The 24,930-nt window shown below is 50.9% G+C and overlaps 3 protein-coding genes across 6 annotated transcripts; 2 read left to right on the plus strand and 1 right to left on the minus strand.

Moving 5' to 3' along the window:
• Positions 1-419: 419 nt before the first annotated feature.
• Positions 420-5,994, plus strand: PLPPR2 (phospholipid phosphatase related 2; the record flags this gene model as incomplete). Of its 4 annotated transcripts, none has more annotated exons than XM_084251283.1 (8): positions 420-485; positions 1,330-1,518; positions 1,642-1,777; positions 2,617-2,888; positions 3,774-3,950; positions 5,021-5,143; positions 5,462-5,513; positions 5,648-5,994. In XM_084251283.1, 8 exons carry the CDS (start codon positions 420-422, stop codon positions 5,992-5,994), a joined length of 1,362 nt encoding a protein of 453 aa, XP_084107409.1. The 4 variants fall into 4 exon arrangements, with proteins under 4 accessions (XP_084107409.1, XP_084107410.1, XP_084107411.1 ...); XM_084251284.1 differs by having other exon boundaries at positions 420-479; positions 1,399-1,518; XM_084251285.1 differs by having other exon boundaries at positions 5,021-5,127; positions 5,648-5,680.
• A 5,328-nt stretch (positions 5,995-11,322) lies between these two features.
• SWSAP1 (SWIM-type zinc finger 7 associated protein 1) lies at positions 11,323-12,671 on the plus strand (the record flags this gene model as incomplete). The annotated part of the gene is made up of 2 exons (XM_084249969.1): positions 11,323-11,571; positions 12,168-12,671. 2 exons carry the CDS (start codon positions 11,323-11,325, stop codon positions 12,669-12,671), a joined length of 753 nt encoding a protein of 250 aa, XP_084106095.1.
• A 1,318-nt stretch (positions 12,672-13,989) lies between these two features.
• On the minus strand, positions 13,990-18,836 carry EPOR (erythropoietin receptor; the record flags this gene model as incomplete). Its single annotated transcript, XM_084249970.1, has 8 exons — positions 13,990-14,601; positions 14,695-14,782; positions 15,997-16,084; positions 16,169-16,322; positions 16,783-16,940; positions 17,016-17,194; positions 17,854-17,989; positions 18,722-18,836. 8 exons carry the CDS (start codon positions 18,834-18,836, stop codon positions 13,990-13,992), a joined length of 1,530 nt encoding a protein of 509 aa, XP_084106096.1.
• Between the last annotated feature and the right edge of the window lie 6,094 nt (positions 18,837-24,930).

Here is a 24,930-nt window from a genome sequence, read left to right on the forward strand (position 1 = left end):
AGGACCCTTTTAAATGCCATGGGGGAGGAGTCCCCATTAAGATGAAGTCTCTTCTAAGGTGTGAGGTCAGGGAATCCTGCTCAGTAAGGAAAGGCCCTCCTAAAAGGCATGAGACTGGAATCTCCTAATAGAGGGGAAACCTCTATAGAATCTCTGGGTTCCCTTTTAGCACCTGAGGTGAAAGGGTTGTGTCAGGGAAGGCCCTTTTTCTAATGAGTGAAATCAGAGACCAATTGGGGGCAGGATTTGAATTTGCAGAGGTGTGGCCAAAAGACTCAGGGGGCAGATCCAAGGCTTCCAAACCTTAGTCTGTGGGGCCAAGGGTAGGGTCAGAGAACTTAATTCCTGCTGGTGACCTCTCCCAGGCCCCACCCTGGCGGCCCTACTCGCTCCCCACCTCTGCAGGCCTGTCCTTCACCATGGCAGGAGGGAGACCTCAGCTGAAGAGGAGCTTCTCCATTATTCCCTGTTTTGTCTTTGTGGAGGTGAGGAGCCCTGTAACTCCCCAGACCCTCGGCTGGGAGGGAGTGCACCTGTCATCTTGTCTCCCATCTCCTTGCCAGGTCCCCACCTGTACCCATTTTTCCATCTCCCTGACTCCTGCCCTGCCACACATCTCCCTGATCTCTCACTTCACATCTCTCTGGGAAGTGAAAGTGTGGTTCCCTTCCTATTAATGTGCTTAGGCGCTTGGACTCAGAAGTGGCATTCCCTGCGAGCCAGTCCCCTTACTGCAGGACTCTGGGCACCTCGCATACCTCCCAGCCTCTGTTTCCTCATCTGTCAAATGGGTGTAATTAGAGTGCCTCTCACGTAGGCCTGTTATGAAGGTAAAATGTATTAATTTGTAGAAGGAATTTGTTAGGACCCCACCTAAAGTAGGGGTTATACTTCTCATAGCTGCAGGTACTTCCACCAGTAATATTATCCCTCCCTGTTGGCCTGTCCCTCCACCAGCCACTGTCTGTCTCTCACTGATCCAATCCCTGGTCCTGTCCTCACTCCCTGTCCCCAGTCCTTTCTTTTTCTCTGGATTCTATTTGATTCCCTTCTCCTTCTTTGTCTCTCCTCTGGCTCCTCTCTTCTTGTTTCTATCTCCATCTCTTTTCTCCATGTCTTTTTGTTTCTCCCAGGTCCTGACCCTTCTTCACCCCTCCTCCACTTCCCTCTGTCTCTCTCACTCTTTATCCCCCTCAGTCTTGATCTCTCTCTATGCGTCACTCTCCTTTCCTCTGTCTAGCTCCATCTCTGTGTCTCTGTCTCCCAGCTAGGGACTGACCCTCTCTCTTCTCTCTATATGTCTCTCTTCCCACCCTGCCTGGGTGGCAGTCAGTGCTACTGGGAGTTGTGGTCCTCCTTGCTTACCGCCTGGAGTTCACAGACACCTTCCCTGTGCACACCCAAGGATTCTTCTGCTATGACAGCACCTATGCCAAGCCCTACCCAGGACCTGAGGCTGCCAGCCGAGCACCCCCTGCACTCATCTATGCCCTAGTCACTGCTGGACCCACCCTCACGGTGAGACGGGAGGGAGCCTTGGTCAGAAGGTGGGAGGTCCTCCCAGAAGGCAGAAGGGCTGAGGAGGTGGGCAGAGGGCTGGGCTAGAAGGCCAGGAAGACCCTGCCTTGGTCTTGCCCTCAGATTCTGCTGGCCGAGCTGGCGCGTGCCTTTTTCCCTGCACCACCCTCAGCCATCCCCACTATCCGGGAGAGCACTATCGTGTCTGGGGCCTGCTGCCGCTTCAGCCCCCCACTCCGGAGGCTAGTTCGCTTCCTAGGTGAGTGATGCTGCCCCAGGGGTCAGCTTTGCAAAGGGATATGGGCCAGGCTCAACCCTGATAAACATTCCAGGGGGAGGAGGGCCGTGAACTGTCATGATGGTGATTTCAGAGGGCAAAGAAGGTTATGGGCTCAGGCTCAAGGAGATTAAGGACATGGGTGGGGCCTGAACCAACCATGATGGCAAATACAAGAGGAGGACACAAAAATGCCTTTAGGAGAGGTTAAAGAAAAAAAGGGGACATAGGCTCAAGCCAAACACCAAGGGAACCTAGGACAGAGAGATGAGATCCTGGCCATAACTGATGGCCATAGGGCAAGGAAGGGTGCAGTGGTCATGTGTCATGGTCCCCATGAAACTAGAGTGGATATCCAGCTTCAGCCGATTAGTGACCCAGGGGAAAGTGATCAACTCAGGAATCTCAAGTCCAGGACAGGTAGAGAAAGGCTCTGAAGTACCATCAGAGTTACCCTAGGAGGCCCTGGGCATGGTCTTAATCTTGATATCATGCTGGTGAGGGGTCTCAGCCTAGCTAGAAAGAGTTCTGAGGATGGTCCACTCCTGACATAGTGATAATCCCAGGGGACAGAGGCCAGCTGTATGGAGTGTCCCAGGAGCAAGAAGCACAAAAGTACCGTCACAGTGGTCCCAAGGGAGCAGGACCTTGATGGAACTGTTATGGGGCACAGCATTTTGGGTGAGTTGAGGTATGAATCAATGGCAGTCACAGGAAATGGAGAATAGGGACCCAGATGAGCCATAGGAGACTCACAAGAGGAGAGCGACATGGGGCATGAGAACTCTGGGCATCAACTTCCTCTCCCATCCGCCTGGCAGGGGTCTACTCCTTTGGCCTCTTCACCACGACCATCTTCGCCAATGCGGGGCAGGTGGTGACCGGCAACCCCACGCCGCACTTCCTGTCCGTGTGCCGCCCCAACTACACAGCGCTGGGCTGCCTGCCGCCCTCACCTGACCGGCTGGGTCCTGACCACTTCGTCACTGACCAGGGTGCCTGCGCTGGCAGCCCCAGCCTGGTGGCCGCTGCGCGCCGCGCCTTCCCCTGCAAGGATGCGGCCCTTTGTGCCTACGCAGTTACCTACACAGCGGTGAGCCCCGTTGTGGGAGTGCAGTAGTGGGGGGCTGCCAGCTGGCTGCAGGTCACCTAGGTGGCTGCTACCTCCAGTTCCCACCCTGGTGAGGCCACGCCCAGCGCTGCGACACCTCCCTTAGGGAGGAGTCTAACTGCGGAGGCACTGACCTCTTCCCTATATTTGGGTCGCACCCCTCAGAGTCTCTGTCTATTGCTGTTTCTAACTGCGCGCCTTGGTATTTGACCCCATGCCTTCTGACCCAGTAATGCCAAGCTCTCAAGAGACTGTTGCCTCTGCCCTGTGGATGCATGCTGTTGTCACTGGATACCTGACTTTCTCCCTTGGAGCCTAGGCCTGCTTGCCCCAGGTCCTGGATATTGGCTGGGAGATGGCCCCACAGCCTTTCAACTCTGCCCCCTGCGGCCTTGCCCCATTGTTGATTTTGTTGCCTGCTTTAGCCATGTTGTTTTGACTCCTTTTTCTAGCTTCTTGGGCTAGCTTCTAACCCTGTCTGTGGTCCCCTAGTGTTTGAACTCCTCCATCTCCTGGAGCTCCTCAACTTTCTTCTTGGGCCTACACTCCATACCCTCTGCTTCTGTGGCCTGGCCTTAACAGAGCAGGCATCTGTCCCCATTTGAGACTGCTCCCCAGAGATATGGGCCCAGACCCTGTCTATGGCTCTTTGGTGCCTTAGCCATGCACTCATAATCAAGAACCCACCTTGAGTCCATGACTCCACCCCTGAACTTCATCCAGCCCCACTCAGTTACTTCCCCTGGCCATAGCCTCCCTCCCTAAAAATTCTGAGAATTCTGGTCACTTCCCATCCGAGAACATTGTGCACACTTGAGTTTGGCAACTGCACTGCCATGTGTATCCTGACAAGTCTGACTCCCTCAGATGTACGTGACACTCGTATTCCGCGTGAAGGGCTCCCGCCTGGTCAAACCATCACTCTGTCTGGCCCTGCTGTGCCCCGCCTTCCTGGTGGGTGTGGTCCGTGTGGCTGAGTATCGGAATCACTGGTCAGATGTACTGGCTGGTTTCCTGACTGGGTCTGCCATCGCTACCTTTCTGGTAAGCGCAAGAGTTGGGGCCACATGGTAGTGAAAGATGGGTTATGTGTGACTTGACTTTGGCTAAGTCCCTTAACCTTATCCTGTCTCGATGTCCTCATCAGTGAAATGGGATCACAGGACCAGGATGAGCCATGTGCTTTGAGTATTAAACATTCAGTAATATTTTTTAAAAAGATTTATTTATTTACACAAAACTGGGGTTCAGGTCAGAGGTGCGGGAGGGTGAGAGAATTCACCAGAGACAGAGCAGGGAGCTGTACAGGCAGACAGACAAAGACACTGCTGAGGGGAGCAGCGGGCGAGGCAGGAGAGATCTGCTGTACCATTGGGTTTCTCCCTGACCAGCCAGGAATCAAACCCGTGCTACAGAGGCTGCAGACAGCTTCACAGTATGGCACTCAACCCACTGCACCTCCAGGGAGGCCCTCAGTAATATTTTTTTAAAGTCAAAGTTAATACTGTATAGAAACAAGTAAAAAAAAATTAATTTAAAAGACCCATAGTATACAAAGAATAAAAACTTGAAAGGCAGGATCAGATCCTGTGCTTGCACAACTCAGCCTTACCTCCCTTTTCCTAGTACCACCCTGTGTAATAAATAATGGTAGTACTTACCTCTTAGTAAAATGGAAAGCACAAAGCTTGGAACATAGTGAGCACCATAAAAAGTAAGCTTTTTTTTTTTTTTTAAAGATTTATTTATGCATACAAGAACTGGGGCACAGGCCAGATGTGTGTGGGATGAGAGGATTCACCAGAGACAGAGTAGGGAGGAGAACAGGCAGATCTACTGAGATACACTGCTGAGGGGAGCAGCGGGCGAGACAGGAGAGGTCTGCTGTGCCATGTGGGTAGCTCCCTGGCCGGCCAGGGATTGAACTCATGCTGCAGAGGCTGCGGATTGCTTCACAGTGCTGTGCTTAACTCCTTGTGCCACCAGGGAGGCCCAAAATTAAGCTGTTTTTGTAAACTTAAACCTCAGTTTTCTTATCTGAATGACAGGGATGATATTTACTCAACTACTTTATTAGCCTCGGGCCTTAACACCCTCCTCTCACCCTATCCTAGGTCACCTGTGTCGTGCATAACTTCCAGAGCCGGCCACCTTCTGGTCGAAGGCTCTCCCCCTGGGAGGATCTGGGCCAAGCCCCCCCCATGGATAGCCCCCTCGAAAAGTTAAGTGTGGCCCAGGTAAGGGGGGCCGGGGGCCACTCCCGGCTGGAGAGGGTGGTGGGTGGAGGGCTACGAAGGAGGCAAGAAGTCAGACAAGAGGTGGGGGGCTCAGGGTAATGGGGAGTGATCACTGGTCTCTGTGGCCATGGGTCCTGGGGGGACAGTCCCATAGAATATAAGGGTTAGCCCTTCTCTCTTCCTGTTATGGGTATGTGATTATGCTTGAGAACTCTGGTTGTCTTTTCCATTGGGCTCTCTACCTGATGAGTCTTTCGTGGCTTTGGTCAGTGGGGCCTGGGGGGCCGCTAGCCCCTTCCTTCTACCTCTTTGTCTCAGGAACCCGAGGCCTGCAGGCCGCATTCGACACCGGCACGGCTCACCCCATCCAGTGAGTGTTAGGGGAGTGGGGGGACAAATAGGGGAACTTCCAGATGGCAGTAACTGCCATGGAGGTCTCGCCTATGCTCTCATGGCTCCCTCCAAAACATTCTCATCACCTGACCTCTGCTCCTTAACCCCCAGAGCCGCAGAACTGCGCCCGCCGTGGCCACCTGATTCCCAGCTGTGTATCCTCCAGGGCTCCAGCCATGTGTTCGTCACCCCGTGTGCCCCGCCCTCGACTGAGGTCTGAGCCGACGCCCCTGCCACTGCCCGTGCCCCTGCCTGCACCGACCCCCAGTCAGGGCCCCTCGCCCTCCTCCCCTGGACCTGGGGGGCCAGGCGGGGGAGGTGGTGGGCGTGGCCGGAAGTTGCTGCTGCCCACACCCCTGCTGCGGGACCTATACACCCTTAGTGGACTCTACCCCTCTCCATTCCACCGGGACAACTTCAGCCCTTACCTGTTTGCCAGTCGTGACCACCTGCTGTGAGACCTACCCACCCACCCAGAAGCTACCCTGTCCCCATTTCTTCCCTGCCACACGTGTGTGCACTTACCATGTGAGTGCCAAAGCTCCCTGTCCCCAAACCAGCCAGGCTCAGACATCAGAAGATGGCTGGAAGGACAGTTGGGGCACCCCCTGCCTCACTTGCCCTCTGGGACATCCAAGTGTGCATAAATGGGAGATGGACCCTTGCCCCTAGGAGTCCCCTTTGAAGGGCCACATCCTGACCCCATTGGTCATTGCCCATCCAACGGGAGCCCCCATCCGAATTCCGACCTGAAGGAGTTTAGCCAGTTGGTGTCTCCCCTCACTTCTTAGAATCCTGAAGCAAGTGGGCAACTTCAGCCACTATTTAGTGTTTGAATAACCAATAAGAGCCTTGGTTTTCAGAATTTCTAGGGTGGGTGGGTATGATTCCAGTCAATGGGGGACCACCCATGTCTAAGCATGTGCAAAGGAGAGGAGGGGAATCAGGTCATCCTTTGTCATTAGGTCCTCTCTCCTCATATTCAAAGAGTCTATCTAGAGTGTGGGGGGTAGGCTCCCCTGTGGCAAGGTCATTATAGACACCCCTACACTTCTCACTCCCTCCCCTATGTACAACCTATCATCGACTCCTTAACTCCCTGCTTAATGCAGGACTTGTCCCAGTTCAGAGGTTTTGGGGTTTAGGGTGCTGTGTCCCCTTGCCTGTACCCAGGTTAACCCAAATCCTTATTTATTAGGGCTGTGAAAAAGGACTTTTTTTCTCAGAACCCACCCCTGTTCTTCACACTGCCCCCCCATGCCTCATGCAGATGTGCCATCATGGGGAGCATGGGTGGAGCAAAGAGGGCTCTCCCATCCTGGGCAGACAAAGGCAGTGGGCAGAGGAGACACTGCCCTCCTTCCCTGCCCCCTCCTCATCTTTAATAAAGACCTGTTTGTAACAGAAGTTTGGCCACCAGCCTCCCTCCCCCTGGTGGCGATATGTGTGGGACTTCAATCACAGATCTAGGTATTGGTAAGACTGAGTATGGGTATATTGTCACTGTGTGTCTGAGGGTGATTGTGGACAGCCAGCGTGGGGTTAGGGGGCTAGTAGTTTGGGCTTAAATACTGGCTTATAACTCCTGGCTTAACTACTGGCTGTGTGGCCTCAGAAAAGTTAATTAACCTTTCCAAGCCCTTGTTTCTTCATCATCAAATGTGGACAGACCCACAAGTCCCATGTAAGAAACATAGTGAGGGGCCTCATAGTGAGGGGCCTATTTTCTCTGGACATCTAGCCTTGTTTCTGACCACAGCCAGGGCACAAAGAATAGGATGAAGGGTCCTAGTAGCAAAAGGGGATGCTGAGAACACTAAAATAACCCGTGGTTGCTTGGATGAGAGCAGGATTTCTGATTGTGAGAGTGTGTTGTGTCTAGACCACTGAAGACCTAACAGAAACCAGACACGATAGGAGGGTCAGGGAGCCACATACCCCATCACCACCACTGTGGCTCTGAGAGGGCTTCAGACAGGCCATTTGGGCAGAGTCATCCAAGAACCAGAAAAGGGTAGTCTACTTCTTTACCCATTCATTCATTCAACATACACTATGGAACGCCGTCTGTGAGCTAGAACCTGTTTAGTTAGGCACAGGGGCTGAAGCAGTGGAGCCCTGTGGAGCTCACATGCTAATATATGAAACAGACAATAAACAAGATAAATAAGCTATATACAGAGCCACAATTCACGATTTGAGAAAGCTTTGAAAACCAAAAAATTTTTTTCACAACTCACTTGTAGCAAAACCTGACCTGAACTGACATGACATTATATATAGTTTTTATTTCACTCAATGAATATATTCTTATGTTTCACTGAAGGTAAGGCATTTGATTTTAAGATGTTATTCCAGGGTTGTTATGCAATACATAATATAACATTATGCCTTTTGAAAATCTGAAAAATTTTGAATTCCAAATTGTAGGATTGAGGATTTAGGGTTGGGATCTCTGATATTTTAAATACTGATCAGTGATAATATCTAGCCTGAAGACTCAGGCTAGAGGAGACAATGGGACAACTGTGGGATGAGGACATGGTTTGCAATTTAAAGAGGATGGTCAGGAAAATTTTCTGTAAGTAGATGGCACTGGAGATGAGGTGTGAAGGAGGGAGGGAGGAAACCATGCAAACCTCAGGGGTGGGGCAAGGACTGTTGCAAGTGGGAAAGTCCTGAGATGGAAACATGCCTGCTGTGTGCAGGGAATAGTGAGGAGACCTGTGGGTGGAGTGACACATATGGTTGTGGGTCACAGGGTATGAAATGGGATCATGAGAGGGCTGAAAGCAGAGGAGGGACAGAACAATGGAGCGCCCTGATTCACTGACCAGAGCTGCTGTTTCCAGGGCTCAAACTCTGGGGCCTGTGGTCCCTTCTGTCTGGTTGGTGTCACAACTGCCTCCACACAGGCTAGGAAGGAAGCATGATTTCAGCACAGCGGACAGTACCTTGGCCACCACCTACTTGGTGCTGTCCATGGTCTGGCCAAGAAAGATTAAAGGGTAGAGAGGAGTGTTTGGGCCTGCTAGAGTGGTGACATGAGCCCTACCTAGCCTTGCCCATACCCCCATCTCAGGATGGATAATCTTAGGCAGAAAAATCAGACTAAGGTGCGCTTTCTTATTCAAAAAAGCCCTCTCAGTGTGCCTCCATTGGTCTTACAACATTTTATTTTTATTTATTTATTTATTTATTTATTTATGCATACAAGAGCTGGGATACAGGCCTGAAGTGTGGGGGTGAGAGGATTCACCAGAGAAATTGGGGATCAGAACAGGCAGAGCTACTGAAATACACTGCTGAGGGGAGCAGTGGGCTGCCAGTAGCTTGATAGCCCTGTCTTTAACCTCTGTGCCACCAGGGAGGCCCTCTTACAGCATTTTAAACTCAAAGCAGAGCTCCAGCTTAGAATGTAAGGCAAACCATGGCCCTCTTTTGTTCAAACACTCTTATGGCTCCCCATGGCACTTTTAGTGAAAGTCAAAGTTTTCTCAATGCCTCAGGACCTTTGCAAGTGCCTCTACCAGATGTGTACTTTCCCCCAATATCTGCATTGTGTGTATTGTCACAGAGGCCCCCTCCCTCCCTTGTTACAAGCCTTTTCTCAAATATCACTTTCTCAGAGGTCTGTCCCTACTCCCCTATTCAAAATTTCAAAAGACCACCAACTGACACTTCAACTTCCTTTTATTATTCAAATTTTTTTTTGTGCACACCTTTTTCTGTTCATAAACTACTTAAACTCTTTTTCATGTTTAGCTGTCATCTCCTCATTCACTAGGATGTCAGCCCTACCAGGACTGAGACTTTGTTATCTGAGTTTAAATAGTTTAAAATGCTGAGTCCCCAGTACCTAGAATAGGACTTGGCACACAATAAGTGCTCAAGAAATGTTTGTTAAATAAATGAACTAATCAATTACAGATGGTGAATTAGTCATTTCAGGGAGAAAAACTGTGAACCATCTACTTCCCCATCCCCTCACCCATCAGCCTTCACTCCTCCAGGGAGTCCTCTATGGCAAGTGTCCTTCTCTCAGAACATTAAGACAGGAATCTGAGAACTGAGAGAAGTACTCTGTGCATGAGAGAGATGAAAAACATCCACATCTCTGCCAATGCACTCACTCAGCCTATATTTATGAGTATCTTCTTGTGCTGGCCCCTGTTCTAGGCACTCAAGACCCAGCAGTGAAAAAAAAAAACAGACCCTATACCAGTGAAAATGACGTCCCAGGTGTGAGAGAGAGGCAATGAACAGAAACAAAGATGAATAAACAGTTAAAGAGTGAAGGGTGTGTGATTTTACACAGATGGTCAGGAAAAGCCTCTCTGAGTGATATGTGAGCAGAGACTTGAATGGTGTGGGGGAAATGAGCCACAAAGATATCTGTGAGCTGAGTGCTCTGGCAAGAGAAAAGGAAGTGCAAAGGACCTGTAGTGGGCTGTGTTCACATGTTCCTGTGTATGTAACTGTGTGGGATTCTGTGATATAGGTGTCACTACTGGGTGCCTATACTTTTGGAGTGTTGCATATGAGGTGATTCATGGGTTGCATCTCTTTCACAGAGTTGAGGTAGGGTGTTTGCAGTGTGCGTGTGTGTGTGCAAGGCAATGGTATGGTATCAGAGTGTGGTTTGTGCAAGGGAAAGGGTGTAGGAGCAAATGTGGGAGAGGGAAATGCTTTGTGTCAGGATAGGATAGGGCTGTGAGCATGTGAATGACGGGGAGTCTAGATGTAGAATATATATATAGTGACGCTGTGGGGTGTGTGTGTGTGTGTGTGTGTGTGTGTGTGTAGCATGTGGGGGCACCCAGCTGTGTGAGTGGGTGTATTGGGGAGTGTTATGGAGCTGTGTTCTGGTCCCAGAGGAAGAGAGGTAGCCGAAGAAGTCTGTTCTGCCCTGCCCCCAGGTCTCCTGGCAACAGCACACTTTGAAGTTACCAAGAAACAGAGTTACCAGGGCAACAGGAGCATGAGTGGCAGCTCTGGGGCAAAGCCTGGATGAGGAGACCCAGCCAGCGATCATTTGATCACTAACCTTGTTCCACCTTCTCTCCCAGTTTCTCATTAATTCTACCTTCCTTTCTTCATTCGTTTAACATTGAAAAGCCTATGAGTTAGTCACCATTTGGGGTACTGGAGACTCAGAAGTGAACAAAGACAAACAAGGTCCTCGCAATAATGTTCCCTCAGTCTCCCAACCCCTATTTCTGACTCTCCTTGCCTTGTTTGGCCTGTGGCCTGCCTTCCCCTGTACCCAAGGAGCCCCCGGGTCAGTTGAGCCTCCTTACAGAGCTTCGGAGATGTCTGCTGATGTACCAGTACTCAGACACAGAAAAACAAGCACACAGTCCATCCATCTTTCCACTTCTCAATTGCCACTGGGTGACATCAGCAGAAACACACACGACAGCCATCACAGTCCTCATTTTCCAGGTGAGCAAACTGAATCTAGGATTTTGTGTGTCAGGGTTTGGGGCCTGCTCCCTCCAACACTCAATCCTCCAGCTGATTAGCTCACAATAATAGCATCTGTGTTGCCTCCCCCTGCCAACTCACCGAGGAAAGGGTCTTATTTCTCTAAATTACCCATATTTCTCATTCAACGTCGGTTATTCGCCCCTTCCCCGGGGGAGGAGCTACAAAGGCCTACCTAACTTTGATGGACAAGCCTGTAGACCAATGGAGAAGCCAGGTGTACTGTAGCCAATGAGGATTCGGCTTGGGCAGGGTTAAGGACAAAACTAGGCCACCGATTGGGCCCAAATACGCTGCGAATGGCGGAGATACTGAGGCGGGCGCTAAGCTGGGGGAGCTCGGCTGGGCCCGGGCCGGAGAGCGCTGCTGAGGTCGGGCCCCCCTTGCTGTTGCTCGGAGGTCCAGGCTCTGGAAAGACAGCGCTGCTCTTCGCAGCGGCGCTGGAGGCGGCAGGGGAGGACCGCGGCTCCGTCCTCTTCCTGACCCGGGCGCCGCTGCAAAGCCTGCCCCGCGGGACCGGAGCCCGGCTGGACCATCTGCGGCTGCAGGTGACCGAGGGGCGAGACCGCAGGCGGGTCAGTCTGTGTCGGGCGGGTCAAGGGTTGAGCGACGCGTAGATAGACCAGTGGCTGGGGAAAGAGAGGACGAGCCGGAGCCGCCATCGTGAGGGAAAGAAGAGCGAGCGAGCAGCGGCCCGGGCGAGGCTGGTCAAGATTGTTTGAGGCCATCCGGTGATGGACTTAGCGAAAGGCCAGGCCCTAAGGCCGGGGTCTGGGGCAAGTAAAGGACTGACCGTGGGTCCTCTCGGGACTCCCGCTGCTTCCAGTGAAGCCGAAGTAGGTGAAAATGGTTCGAGACTGAGGACCGCTAGGGGCGGGTTTTCCGTTTCGAGACTGCCCTAGAGATTTGGCAAAAAGACACACCTTGTTCGCATTTAATATGGGGCCGTGGATTTAAAAAGTGTTGAGGGAGGGGCGAATATAATATTCGGCCACTCTGAGCTTACTCTGCAATCAGAGTAAACCACCCAGCTCTTTAGTCTGAGAATGAAAGCTTCGTCCAGGAAAGTATGCAGGGAAGCAGGGCTGCCATAGCTGGAAGTCTGGTTCCCGCTCCTGAATCTTTTTCCTTTTCCTACCTCTAGAAGATCCGTTTTCAATACCCACGCTCAACCCGTGAGCTTCATCGTCTCCTGTGCTCAGCCCATGAAACCCCGGGGCCAGCACCCTCACTTCTGCTACTGGATGGCCTGGAGAAGTACCTGATGGAAGACCTGGGGACTCAAGGAACTGCCCACCTGGCTGCCCTGCTTCTAGACACAGCTGCCCACTTCAGCCACCGGGCTGGGCCTGGCCGGGGCTGTGGGCTCATTGTGACCCTGCAGACCCAGGAGGAAGGATACAGTGGGGATGTCCTGCAGCTGTTGTTGCTCCAGAGATATTTCCCTGCCCAGTGCTGGCTTCATCTGGAGGGACCAGGCCCAGGACCCCAACGCCTTCAAATCTGCCTGGAACCTGGGGGACTGGGCTCTAGAGCAGAGTGGTGGATGTCTTTCCAACAAGATGGAGAGATGACAATCACTTCGTGTGCCACCCAGACTTGTAATCCCAGCTCAGAGAATAGCTCAAGCTCTGGAGGCCAGTCTTGAGCTTTTGACCACCTCTCTATTCCTCAAGGCTGGAATATTAATCTCAGGGACATGTGCCCACTCAAAGACCTAAAGAATGTAAAGTGATTTTTAAATGCAGTAATGTTATATTGTGTACATATTATGCCTAAGCAATATATTGTTTAGTTTTGCTCTTTGTAACTGTATTAAATGAGCTTCATGAAAAATTTAATCTGAGAGTCCTTCTCCCACTCAACATTGTTTCTGAGATTAGCCATATTTTTAATTAAAAAAAATTTTTTTTCAGCCGTATTTTTTAGATGATTCCTTTTTCTTCATATAATTCCATGGGAGGCTATACCCCAATTTATTAATCAGATTTACTTCTTTATTGCTATGAACATCCTTTCACATATATGCCCTTGTGCACGGGGATGTGAGTTTTTAGGGCATACACCTAGAAGTGGAATTGCTGGAGCAAAAGGTACACATTTGTTCAGCTTTTCTAGGTTATATCAAACTTTTAAATAAAAGTGATTAAAACTCCCATTGAACAGCTTAGGACTAAAGCCCTATGAATTAATGTTATTATTACTGTTACTAGTGGTGGAGACTCATTAAATAGTAGTCCTCTCCCTGGGGTCATAGCCTTGCTACGTTTCCCACCTGTCCGTGGTTCTAGCTCGGATCATGTGACTTTCTGGCCAATGGGACTTGTGAAAAAGATGACAGGCACTTCTAGATCAAAACAGTCCGTATAATAGTCCAAAAACTCCATATAATCTTCTGCTTTTCTCTCTGCTTGTTGGTTAACAGGGTGTAGATGATGCAACTGAAGTTTCCAGGGTGGCCTTGTGGGATAGTGAATCTATAGCCTGGAAGAGCCTGGGCTTCTGACTCATCCCAGGGAAGACTACCCACCTATTTGAATTGAGGTATGAGAAGAGAAACTATTTAATGTGTTAAGGCACTCAGATTTAGGAGTTGTTTATTATGGCAACTAGTGTAACTTACTGAATACCTATTTTTATTCAAATCACCAGGTCCAGAATTTCACAATGAGCTCAAGGCCTATTTCTATAGCCTGGGCCCAGGGAAAGATGGAGCTTACAGAATGTAAGAGTGTATATAGGGGTGTGTGTGTGTGTGTGCGTGTGTGCGTGTTTGTGTGTGTGTGTATACACAAAAGATTATACATTTTGCAATATTACCTAGTTGTCACTTCTGGAGCAGGACAGATTGGGCACACAGCCAAGTCAGCAATGCCCCTGGTCCTGAGGGAGACCTGCCTGAAGTTTTAGGCCTGGACTGGAACTTGAGGTCAAGCTGGATCCTAAAGTATTGGAAGCCTGGAGTCCTAGGAACATACCATGTAGCTGGGAGGTGAAGTCTCAGAAGCTGGGACAAGGCTGTTCTCATAAGGGTTTGAATAAGGGCCATTGGAGGAGCTCCCCTGGGCACCCTGGGAGCCACCAGAACTGTAGTCATTTGAAATGCCAGAGTCAGATACCATGAGATACAAGTACTTCAGGTGGGGTGGGGTGGGGGGCAGTTCAGGGGGCAGTGCTCGTGGGCACAGGAGCTGAGAGCTGGGATCCAGGATGGTGTACTCAAAGCTGGCAGCCAAGACCCCTTTTGGTTCAGGCTTCAGGGACAAGGTGAATGAGCAGGAGGATGTGTCTGAACCTTCATCCATGGTTACTATGTCCAAACTGCCACCAGGCCTTGGGAGGTCCTCACCAGATGGACTTCGAGGCAGCAACCACTTGTCCAGCACCAGGTAGGAGTCCTGGGCATGCTCACTGCTTACTGACTCCAACAGGGACCCCTCATCATCTGCTCCTGGCTCTACCGCCTGTGTCACACCCCAGCAGCGCTCAGAAAGGACTTCCAATGGGGCAGGTGGGTCCTCTGTGAAGGGGGTGCAGGGGCTCCACCACAGACATGCATCATTCTGGTACAGCCACAGCTGGAGAAATAGCACCAACCAAATCAGAGATCTGCAGTTTGGCCACAGGAACAGAGAAACCCCAGGCCCTGAGGGGACAGTCAGGCCACCTACCTGGAAGTTACCCTTGTGGGTGGTAAAAAGACCCTCAAACTCACTCTCAGGGCTTGGTATGCCAGGCCAGATCTTCTGCTTCAGAGCCCTGGTGAAGCCAAAAGAAACAAAAGTATGTCACTGAACACTCACCATATCCCAACAGCATTCTCAGGGACACAAATATTCCTGGCATCTGGTGATCATGATGGGAGACAGAGGATTGTATAGGGGCTGGGAGCAGGGGGTTTGGCTTAAGCATCTGCAAGGTCCTGCAAAAGAATAGGGTTTTGAAAAATGCATAGGAGCTCAATATACATGATTTTATGCTCCCTTTAGACCTGACCCAGGCTTGCTTGGAAGATCATTACGCTATTTCCCTCCTCACTCCTTTCCATGGCTCTCCAGAGCATTAATAAAATCTTTATAATGCATGATCTGACCGGTCACCTCCCTCATATCACCCCCCACCCATCCCTCGTCACATACTCTGCTCTAGTCAGACAGCTCTTCTTATGACTGCTTTAGTGTTTCAAACTCATTCCTACCACAGAGCCTTTGCACTTGCTGTTTCTTTTCCCGATTTGTCACATAACTACTTGCTACTACACTTTTGACTTCTGCTTTGAAGTCACCTCTCAGAGGCCTTCCCCCATCATCCTGTATGTTACCATACCCTGTTAATTTTATCACAATTTATAATCAAATATCTGTTGGCTCTCTTGTTTGTTGTCTGACAGCTATGAGAGCCCCAGGGTCAGGGATATGTCTGATTTGTTCTCAATTTTCTCCCCAGTGCATATCACGTGGTTGGCAGTCACTGTGTATTTTTGAGCCAAGTGAATGAATGGGACCTTGAAAGACAACAAGATTACTTGGTGGACAAGGGAGGAATGGTGTTCCAGTGGAAGGAACAGCATGGACCAAATCTTGAGGGTGTGAAACCCCATGCTATGTACTTAGAACTACAAAAACCTCAGGGTGGCTGGTCTATAAAGAGAAGACAAGGCAAGGAGAGGCACTCAGGGGGTTAAATCTTTACATTAAACCCATCAGGTAGACTTCACACAGTTAACGAAACTGGGAAAAGGAACTAGCAAAAGAATCCAAGGAGGGGCATCCACGGAGAAAGAACCAGATGAAATGTCCCCAAGAGCAGAGAATTTTAGCTAAGTCTGGATCTGGTCTGGTTTGCATCCAGTCCTGCACTGACTCCTGTGTGCCACTGGGCAAGGGGCTGCTTGTCTCTGAGCCTAGGTTCCCCAGAGAAAGTGGACGTTGGAGAGGAGGAGTCTGAGCCAGGTGTCCGAATGGGGCGCTCACCGGCGGTGGGAGAGCAGGGCGAGCACGGCCAGCAGCAGCAGGATGAGCACGAGGATGAGGGAGAGGGTCAGGATGAGGGGGTCCAGGTCTGGGAAACAAAGGGAAAGTCAGGGTGGTGGGCTCATCCCATGCTCCGCCCCAGGCCCACTTATACCCCTGCCGGGGGCATCACCACTAGTCGTCAGCAGCCACGCTGGCTCCGACCAGGCGCTCCAGAAGCCACCAAAGCTCGGTTCAGCCATACGTGCGCGTACAGTGAAGGTGTAGTGCGTCCCACCGCGCAGATTGCTCAGCACGCACTCGGTGCGCCCATCAGTGATCTCCACCTGGGGGACAAGGCCCAGGAGAGGCGTAGTCAATAAGGTAGGGACAGGCGGTGAAGTACACTTGGGGGCGGGCTCTGGAAGTGCCGAACCAACCGAAGAAAGGAAGGGCAGCACCCAGCCAATGCGGTGAGGAGGGGGTGAGGGGAAAGGCGATGAAGGCAGGAGGCGGTGCCCAGAAAAGACTCAGGACCAGTCAGGGCCGGGATTCCACCGTGGCAGAAGGCGTGGCCAGGGCGTAGAGGAGGCGGAACCCTGAGGGGCTGGGGGTTTGGGACGAAGGGGTTAAAGGGCTTGGGCAGACATTAAGAGGACAATCGGTGGCCGTAGAGCTGTCTTGGGGTCAGAGCAATAGGATATCGGGCGTCTGGAGCGGGGTCTGGAGGGATGAGGCCACGGGGGCGGGGCCGTGGTGACTGCCAGGATCTAAAGGAGCAAGGCCGGGTGGATCGTGGGGCCTCACCCTCTGAGTGCCTCCTGTAGAGCCGCCTGCAGAGATGTTCACCTCATAACGGATAAGGCTCGTCATGGGTGCCCCTGGAGGAGGAAGCCAGCGCAGAACCACGTGGCCACCGTCGTCGGCCTGCCGCGCTAGCAATGCAGCCGGGGGATCCAGGAACACTGCAGAGAGAGGTGGATCAGGTGGGCGGAGACCGTGGCCCTCTCCCGACACTCTCCCGTTCCCAGTGCACTGACCCACTTCGTTGACGTGGATTATTCGGCTGTAGAGTAGAGCTCCTGAGGAGTCCGCTGTGACCCGTAACTCTAAGGGAACGAAGCTTGACGTGTCGGCTGTAGGCAGCGAGCACCAAAAACGCACCAGGCCGCGAGACGTGGGCGCCTGGTGCAAGGGGCAGGGCTTCCATGGTTCACCCCTGTGAACCAAGGAACCGGGAGGGAAGGGAGAAGTTGGTAGCGGGGACGCGGTAATTTTTTTTAATATATATTTTTAAAGATTTATTTATTTTTATACAAAAGCTGGGATACAGGCCAGAGGCACGGGAGGGTGAGAGAATTCACCAGAGACAGAGCGGGGAGCAGAACAGACAGACTGACGAAATACAGTGCTGGAGGGGAGCAGAGGAGAGGTCTGCCGCGCCATGTGGGACTCTCCCTGGCCGGCCGGGAATCGAACCGGCGCAGCAGAGGCTGCGCCCAGCTTCACAGCTCTGCGTTCAACCCGCTGCGCCACCGGGTAGGCCCGACCCGGGAATTTTGTATTGCCCGGACCAAGGCCGTATTTGGACACTATCACTGATAGTAGTTGATCGTCATCAGCTCCGACGTAGGTCTGGGTCCTGACTTGGAGGGGTATTGATTGTCCTAGCCCTGACGCTGCGAACGATCACAGGAGTGTTCCAGTCCTGGCCACTAGAGGGCGAGTCAGCCGTGCCCCCGCGAGCTTCCCACCAGTGAACTAAGGGAGGTGTCATCCGGTCCCGGGCACCAGGAGACGTCCCAAACCGCACGCTCGGAAAGCTCTGCCCCTTCCCCTCCACCTGTGGGGGTGCTCCACCTCCCTGGTCAGACTCACTCGAGCTGGTACGAGAAGCTGTAGTTCTGAGGGCCGACCCCCATGCTTGCCGCTTCCTCCCAAAAACACACTAAGTCCTCCAATCGCTCAGTGAAGCACAGAAAGTCTTTGGGACCGCGGGTCGCCAGCAAGGCCACTGAGGGTGTGGTGCAAAGAGGGGTGTCAAGGAAACCGAGCCCTGTCCTCAGGCCTCAGCACCCTCCCCCCTACTTTCCGCTGCCTGGGCAGACCGATAAGAAAAATGTCCCGCCCCACTCTACCCAAACGGGCCCCCTAGAGGGGTCCGCAGAGGTGGTGCCTCCCACACTCCCAAGGGCAGGCTACTACCCCTCTCCGCAACGCAGCGCACGCCGGCCCACTGCGCGATTGACTGAGCTGCCTGCAGCGGTCACGTCCCGCCCCAGCCAGGACTCGCGTACCGGTGAAAGGGTGTGTGGAGGAGGCGGGGCCCCCTATCGGCTCCCGCAGACTCCCAGCTACCCGATAGCGCCAACCGTGTCCCCACTCCCCTCCCTGTACCTGGCAGAGCAAGGGATCCGGCTCGCGCACGCGAACGGTGTTTACAGTCGCCTGCAGCTCTGAGACCAGGGCTTTAATTCTCCCAACTGGAGAATTCGCTGGATCCCCTCTCCTCAGGGACTCACACTTCAGAGTCTAGACCCAGCACCATTCCTGCCCCATTAAAATTTGCATCTCTAGCCTCTCCCCAGGACCCAGTCTAGGGATTTAGGCAACCCCACGCCCCCACCCGCTCCCCGCAAGCCCCACCTGGACCCACTAGGTTGGGTCCCAGGACACAGACTGAAAGCTCAGGCCCAGCATTACCCTCCAGGACCATTCAGAAGTCTACAAACACTTACATCCTTACCTTTGCTTTCAAACTTGGGGTCCGTGGTTTTGGTTGGAGGAGCCCAGGCGACCCCAACTAGCAGTAGACAAAGGGAGCCAACTCCTGGCCAGAGTGGTGTGTTGAGGTGGTCCATGATACAGCTCCAGCCAAACCCCCCTGCCCTCCCCTCCTCGGGGCTCCTCCCCGGCTTCCGCCTCTGGCACAGTCCAGAGCTGGGTCAGCTGCAGCTGCCTCCGCAGGACACAGCTGACCAGGCCTTTCCCGGCAAGACGCCTAGAGTGGCAGCTCCCTCGAGGGGGTGGGACCAGCACACTGCCTGGTTTGAGATAAGAGGGAGGCACGCCAGGCAGGAGGGGGCAGGGACCTCCCAGACACAGTCTTGCGGGGGGCTGAAAGCTATGGTTTTGGCTACAGACACACTTTCTTGTTGTGTTGCCGTAGACAAGTTGACTTAACCTTATCTGGGCTTTGACCTTCTCATCTGTGAACTCCAGCCTGGCACATAGCAAACATTCAAAAAATGTACGCTACTGATATTATCGTGTTAATCAACATTTCTTCCTAGTACTGGTAAGAATAAATAAAATCTTATAATAACTAACTGGTGAGTGTTTGCCCAGCTAGCGCTAGGCAGAGCCACCAAACAGAATGTACAATATGAAACTGTGTTTGTAAAATTATATAGTTCTGGAGCTGGAGATATCATTTGTGAGTTTTTTCTTGGGGGGGGGGATTTTCACTGCCTCCATGTTGATACTCTTGGGATTTTGTTTTACAAGGAGTGTTCAGTTCTTTCAAAAATCTTGAAAGTAATTATAGAATAGTCCATAAAAGCTATTCCTTTGGGCTGAGGTTCTCCTCACTTAGATACTTGCCTGGGGGAGGAGTGGTTATATACTTCATTATTCCTGTGCTCCCCAAACTAATCAGTCAGCACTGATTCTCTGGAACACAGTGATTGGAGCTCAGGCCACCCTAGCACTAGTGACCCAAAAGGATCCAATGAGCTTCCATTTTGGGACTTTACCTGGAGTTAGGAGAAAGGGGTACCTCTCTATTGGTTGATAGGTAGGCAGATGGAGTAGTGGAAGACATCTTGCCACTAAAAAGGAAGATATTGCTTGATGGCAAAGTTAATATGGGTTTCTGTACAATCTGTTCCCACTACCTGGAAGGCTCTTCCTCTGTCTGTTAAGGGGAAAGGATGTCCTGAGCAAACTCCATAGAGGCTTTGTGGACTCTACCACCACTCCATCAATTCACTGGGAACTACAAATCCCATGATCCCCAAAGGGAGAGTTGCAAGGACCTGAGGGCAGAGTTAAGCAACCATGTTTTCTGTTTGAGAATATAACCAGCCATATAAGTAGGGGTCACTCTCTTGGCCAGGCAGCGCTTGGTCTCCGCGGGTCATTTGGGATTCCAGGTCAGTGGAATGGGTAGGACGCATTTAAGAATTTATTTCCCTCTTTTTCTCCCTGAGTTATTCATTTCCTCATTTCCCCTTTCCTTGTAGATAAACCTTTGATTAACCTTTTGTTTGTGCCTGCAGTTTAAGTCCCCTTTAAGCGCATGGGTGAGGACTCACAGTCAGACAACCCATTTTATATCAGGGTTGCCCTGCAACAGGTCCACAGAGCTCACTCCTCTTTATCAGGCCTCTATCTAAATGTCACCTCAATGAAAACTTCCCTGATCATTCTATTTAAGAGAGTAACCCTCCCCACCCCATAATCCCCCATTGTCCTTAAACTAATCATCATCATTATCATTTGCATTCCTTGTGTTTATTATTTGATGTGTTGTTGTTGATTCACTGCCCTCCCCAGTTCATATTGTTCACTGCTCTATCCTCAGCACCCAGAACAGGGGCTGGCACACAGTAGCAACTCAAGAAATATTTGTGAAGTAAAACATTAGAGCTAAGAGATGTAGAGAAACTGTTGATCTTGTGTTAACCACTGGATACAGCTGTTCATTAATATCTCTGTACTTAAAAAAAAAAAAAAACACCCAAAAGTCAGTAAGAATCCTTTCCTCAGGAAACTGGAATTTGGATGTGTGTACAAGAGAATGGGAAAAACTCTAAATTGTGATTATGAGAGGCAAATTAGGTCTTGTCACTTGTTATGCTATATTAAGTTATTGAGCCTTTGCTAGTTTCGGTTCTTCATATATATTTGAAATAGTCATAATAGTGCAGTGCCTACTATATTATGAGAATGAAATGAGATAAATGATATGAAGTTCTTCAAACATACCTGGCCTGTAGTAAGCATGCTACTTACAACATGCTACTTCAAGAAGGATGCTGTTACTTGTATTCAATTGGTCTTAAGGTCTTAATGCTTTGGGGAGGGGATCCTTAAAAAGTAGCATGTTGTGTACTACAATCTGTCCTTCATCAGGCCCTACATGATGCTTGGATTCTTCTATCCCCTCTCCCACCTGAGACAATACCTGGTAATAACATGCAAACACTCAGACTCCATTCCCAATTTGAAGTTTCTTTGCCAGCTTAAATGATGGGTACAGGACCCAGGTCTGGCCTATCAGAATATAAATTCCTCTGAACACAGTGATTAGTTCAGGAATGGCCACATGACACAAATTGGTCTGATAGGCATCTGCTCTAGGGCTTTCGTTGGAACTGTTGGAAAGGAGAGGTTCTCCTTACATAGGAAGATGGAACTTGTGGGAAAGCCTGGCACTGCTCCCAGGAGGTGTGAGCCATCCTCAGTGCTACATAAAACACAGTATTCTTGGACCTCCCCGGTGACGCAGCGGTTGAGCGCTGGGTTGCGAAGCTGCCCGCAGCCTCTGCGGTGCCAGTTCGATCCCCGGCTGCTCCCCAACCACCGGAGGAGGGTCCCACATGGCGCGCAGACCTCTCCTGCCGCCCGCTGCTCCCCTCAGCAGTGTACTTTGGTCCTTCTGCCTGCTCTGCTCCCCGCTCTGGCTCTGGTGAATTCTCTCACCCTCCCGCGCTTCTGACTGTACCCAGTGCTTGTATAAACAAAACAAACAAACAAACAAATAAATAAATAAAACATGCCTCTATTAAAAAAAATAAAATAAAAAATAAAACACAGTATTCTTTTTTAAAGATTTATTTATTTATGCATACAAGAACTAGGGCACAGGCCAGAGGTGTGGAGGGTGAGAGGATTCACCAGAGACAGAGCGGGGGACATAACAGGCAGACTGACTGAAATACACTGCTGAGGGGAGCAGAGGACGAGTCAGGAGAGGTCTGCTGTGCCATGTGGGTAGCTTCCTGGCTGGCCAGGGATTGAACTGGTGCTGCAGTGGCTGCGGATAGCTTCATAGGTTGCGTCTTTTTTTTTTTTTATAGGCATGTTTTTATTTATTTGTTTGTTTGTTTTGTTTATACAAGCACTGGGTACAGTCAGAAGCGCGGGAGGGTGAGAGAATTCACCAGAGCCAGAGCGGGGAGCAGAGCAGGCAGAAGAACCGAAGCACACTGCTGAGGGGAGCAGCGAGCGGCAGGAGAGGTCTGCGCACCATGTGGGACCCTCCTCTTGTGGCCGGGGAGCAGCCAGGGATCGAACCGGCACTGCAGAGGCTGCGGGCAGCTTCGCAACCCAGGGCTCAACCTCTGCAGCACCGGGGAGGCCCCATAGGTTGCGTCTTAACCTCTCATGCCACCAGGGAGGCCCCACAATATTCTTTTGGCTACTGCAATAAAGTCTTGAATAATAGTGACTTCAGTAATATATGTATTTATATTCTTACGGGCAATTCAAGTAGCAGCAATACAACTACCTGTGAAACTGCAAGGCTGGGGGGCAACTGTCATGGTTGGTGGGTCCTCACTAGTGCACACACAACTGCATTTGCAGGACACAACTCAGGCACAGGGTGCAACAACAACAGAGTTTATTTACAAAGGGGAGAGAGAGAGATTAAAGAAGTTGACACAGAGGAAAGAGTTAGAGGCCGGGCCGGAAGCAGTAGTAATGGTCAGGTGGTGATTTGAAGCAGAGATCAGATGTGAAGGTCTTGAAGGCCTATGAAGATCTATAAAGTTCTCTGTGAAGGTCCAAGATTTCAAAGGTTTCTCCAAGAGTAGCACTGCAGCAGTCAGCAACAGCAACCTGAAGGCTGGTCAGGACAGCACCGGACACCAGACCGGTCCGTGTCAGAGGCAACAGCACAGGGCATGGTGCCAGTGTTTCAGCTCTTAGAGATTTTGAGCATAATCTAACAATAAACAGCTCTTTCAAAGACAGTAAGCACACGACCAACGGTGTCATTCAGCATGCAATGTATGATGCAGGGTTGGAAGTCTGCAAAGGAGTAGTGCCAGAGGACAGAGATTAGTGTTACAGCTCTACAAAGGTCTTTCCAAGAGAGAGTTTGGACAGGTCTAACTATTCTTACTTTTTATACCCTTAGTTTTAAGGGTTTAAAAACGATCCTTTTATACCCTTCAGCGTACCCGCCTTTCAGAACTAATTGGCCCATTGTACATGATTAGCACCTGTGGGAGATTTAATCAAATTGGCCCATTTACAATCCCAGCTGTTTGGTGCTGGTCAAGGTCCAACCAAGTTGGTCCATTTTCAGTTACATGCTGGCTTCATAACTGTCTGAAACTAGGTCCAGCCTTACCTATAACACCAGAAGCCCCTTTGGCTTAGATGCAAGCTTAAACCTGATTGGTCTATTTTCTTTCTTTTTTGTTAAGACTTATTTTATTTATTTATGCATACAAGATCTGGGGTATAGGCTAGAAGTGTGTGAGGTGAGAGGATTCACCAGAGTGGGGAGCAGAACAGGCAGATATACTGAAACACACTCCTGAGGGGAGCAGTGGGAGAGGCAGGAGAGGTCTGCTGTGCCATGTGGGTTAGCTCCCTGGCTGGGGATTGAACTCATGCTGCAGTAGCTTCCAATAGCTTCATAGTGCTGAGACTTAAACCCTTATGCCACCAAGGAGGCCCCTGATTGGTCTATTTTCAATCCCACATTGGTTGTTTCAAAACTGAAACTGCACCAGCACATCCAAACTGACCTACACTGAAGTTGGGCTTCAAAATTGGGGAGCTTCTCTGACACCTGCTCCCAAAATCTCATGTTTCTCTCAGTATGTTGCTCAATTATTCAGAAGGTGTGAATCACCCAATTCAAGATGATCCACTCCACATCTTCATACTAGCCATCAGAAGGTAGAAAGGGGGGCCTCCCTGGCGGCACAAGGGGTTGAGATGCAGCCTATGAAGCTGTCCATAGCCGCTGCAGGCTGAGTTTGATCCCTGGGCAGGGAGCTACCCACATGGCACAGCAGACCTCTTCTGACTCACCTGCTGCTCCCCTCAGCAGTGTATTTCAGTACATCTCCCTGTTCTGTTCCCTACTCTGTCTCTGGCGAATCCTCTCACCCCCTACACCTCTGGCCTGTACCCCAGTTCTTGTATGCATAAATAGATAAATCTTAAAAAAAAAAAAAAAAGGAAGAAAGGGGGTGTAAGAGCAACAGTGCAGAGCAACCTGTGAGCCAATGGGTGGTGCTCATAACCAATGAGCTATGGCGGCTCTACCATCTTCAATGATATATGAGGTAGCTTTCCAGACTCTACCTGCCCCCCTACTGAAGGATGATGGGAAAAAGGGCAGAGCTGGGACTTTTGGCAGTTAAACCACCATGGTTTGGGGCAGTTAAAACAGTCGGCACTTATGGCAGTTAAAGTGCTGAGGCTTCAGCAGTTAAACTGCTGGTCAGGAGGGGTGTCTGTGGAGAAGCCGCCAGCTTGCCATGTGTGGCTTTGGTTTGCACCTTGGTCTCTGCTCAGCAGATGCTAACTGATATAGGACAGGTGGCATCTGCTCATGTGCCAGCCTATAAATTTTGTGTGTGTGTGTGTGTGGGGGTGGGTGTATGTTGATTAAGAAGGTTCAATTTGTAGTTTAAACAGTACTGAGGGCCTCCCCGGTGGCGCAGCGGTTGAGTGCTGGGCTGCGAAGCTGCCCGTGGCCTCTGCAGTGCCGGTTCGATCCCGGGCTGCTCCCCGGCCACCAGAGGAGGGTCCCACATGGCGCGCAGACCTCTCCTGCCGCCCGCTGCTCCCCTCAGCAGTGTACTTCGGTCCTTCTGCCTGCTCTGCTCCCCGCTCTGGCTCTGGTGAATTCTCTCACCCTCCCGCGCTTCTGACTGTACCCAGTGCTTGTATAAATAAATTAATAAATTAATAAGCAAATAAATA

The sequence above is a fragment of the Talpa europaea genome (assembly GCF_964194135.1).
Source record: "Talpa europaea genome assembly, chromosome: 12".
NCBI lineage: Eukaryota > Metazoa > Chordata > Mammalia > Eulipotyphla > Talpidae > Talpa > Talpa europaea.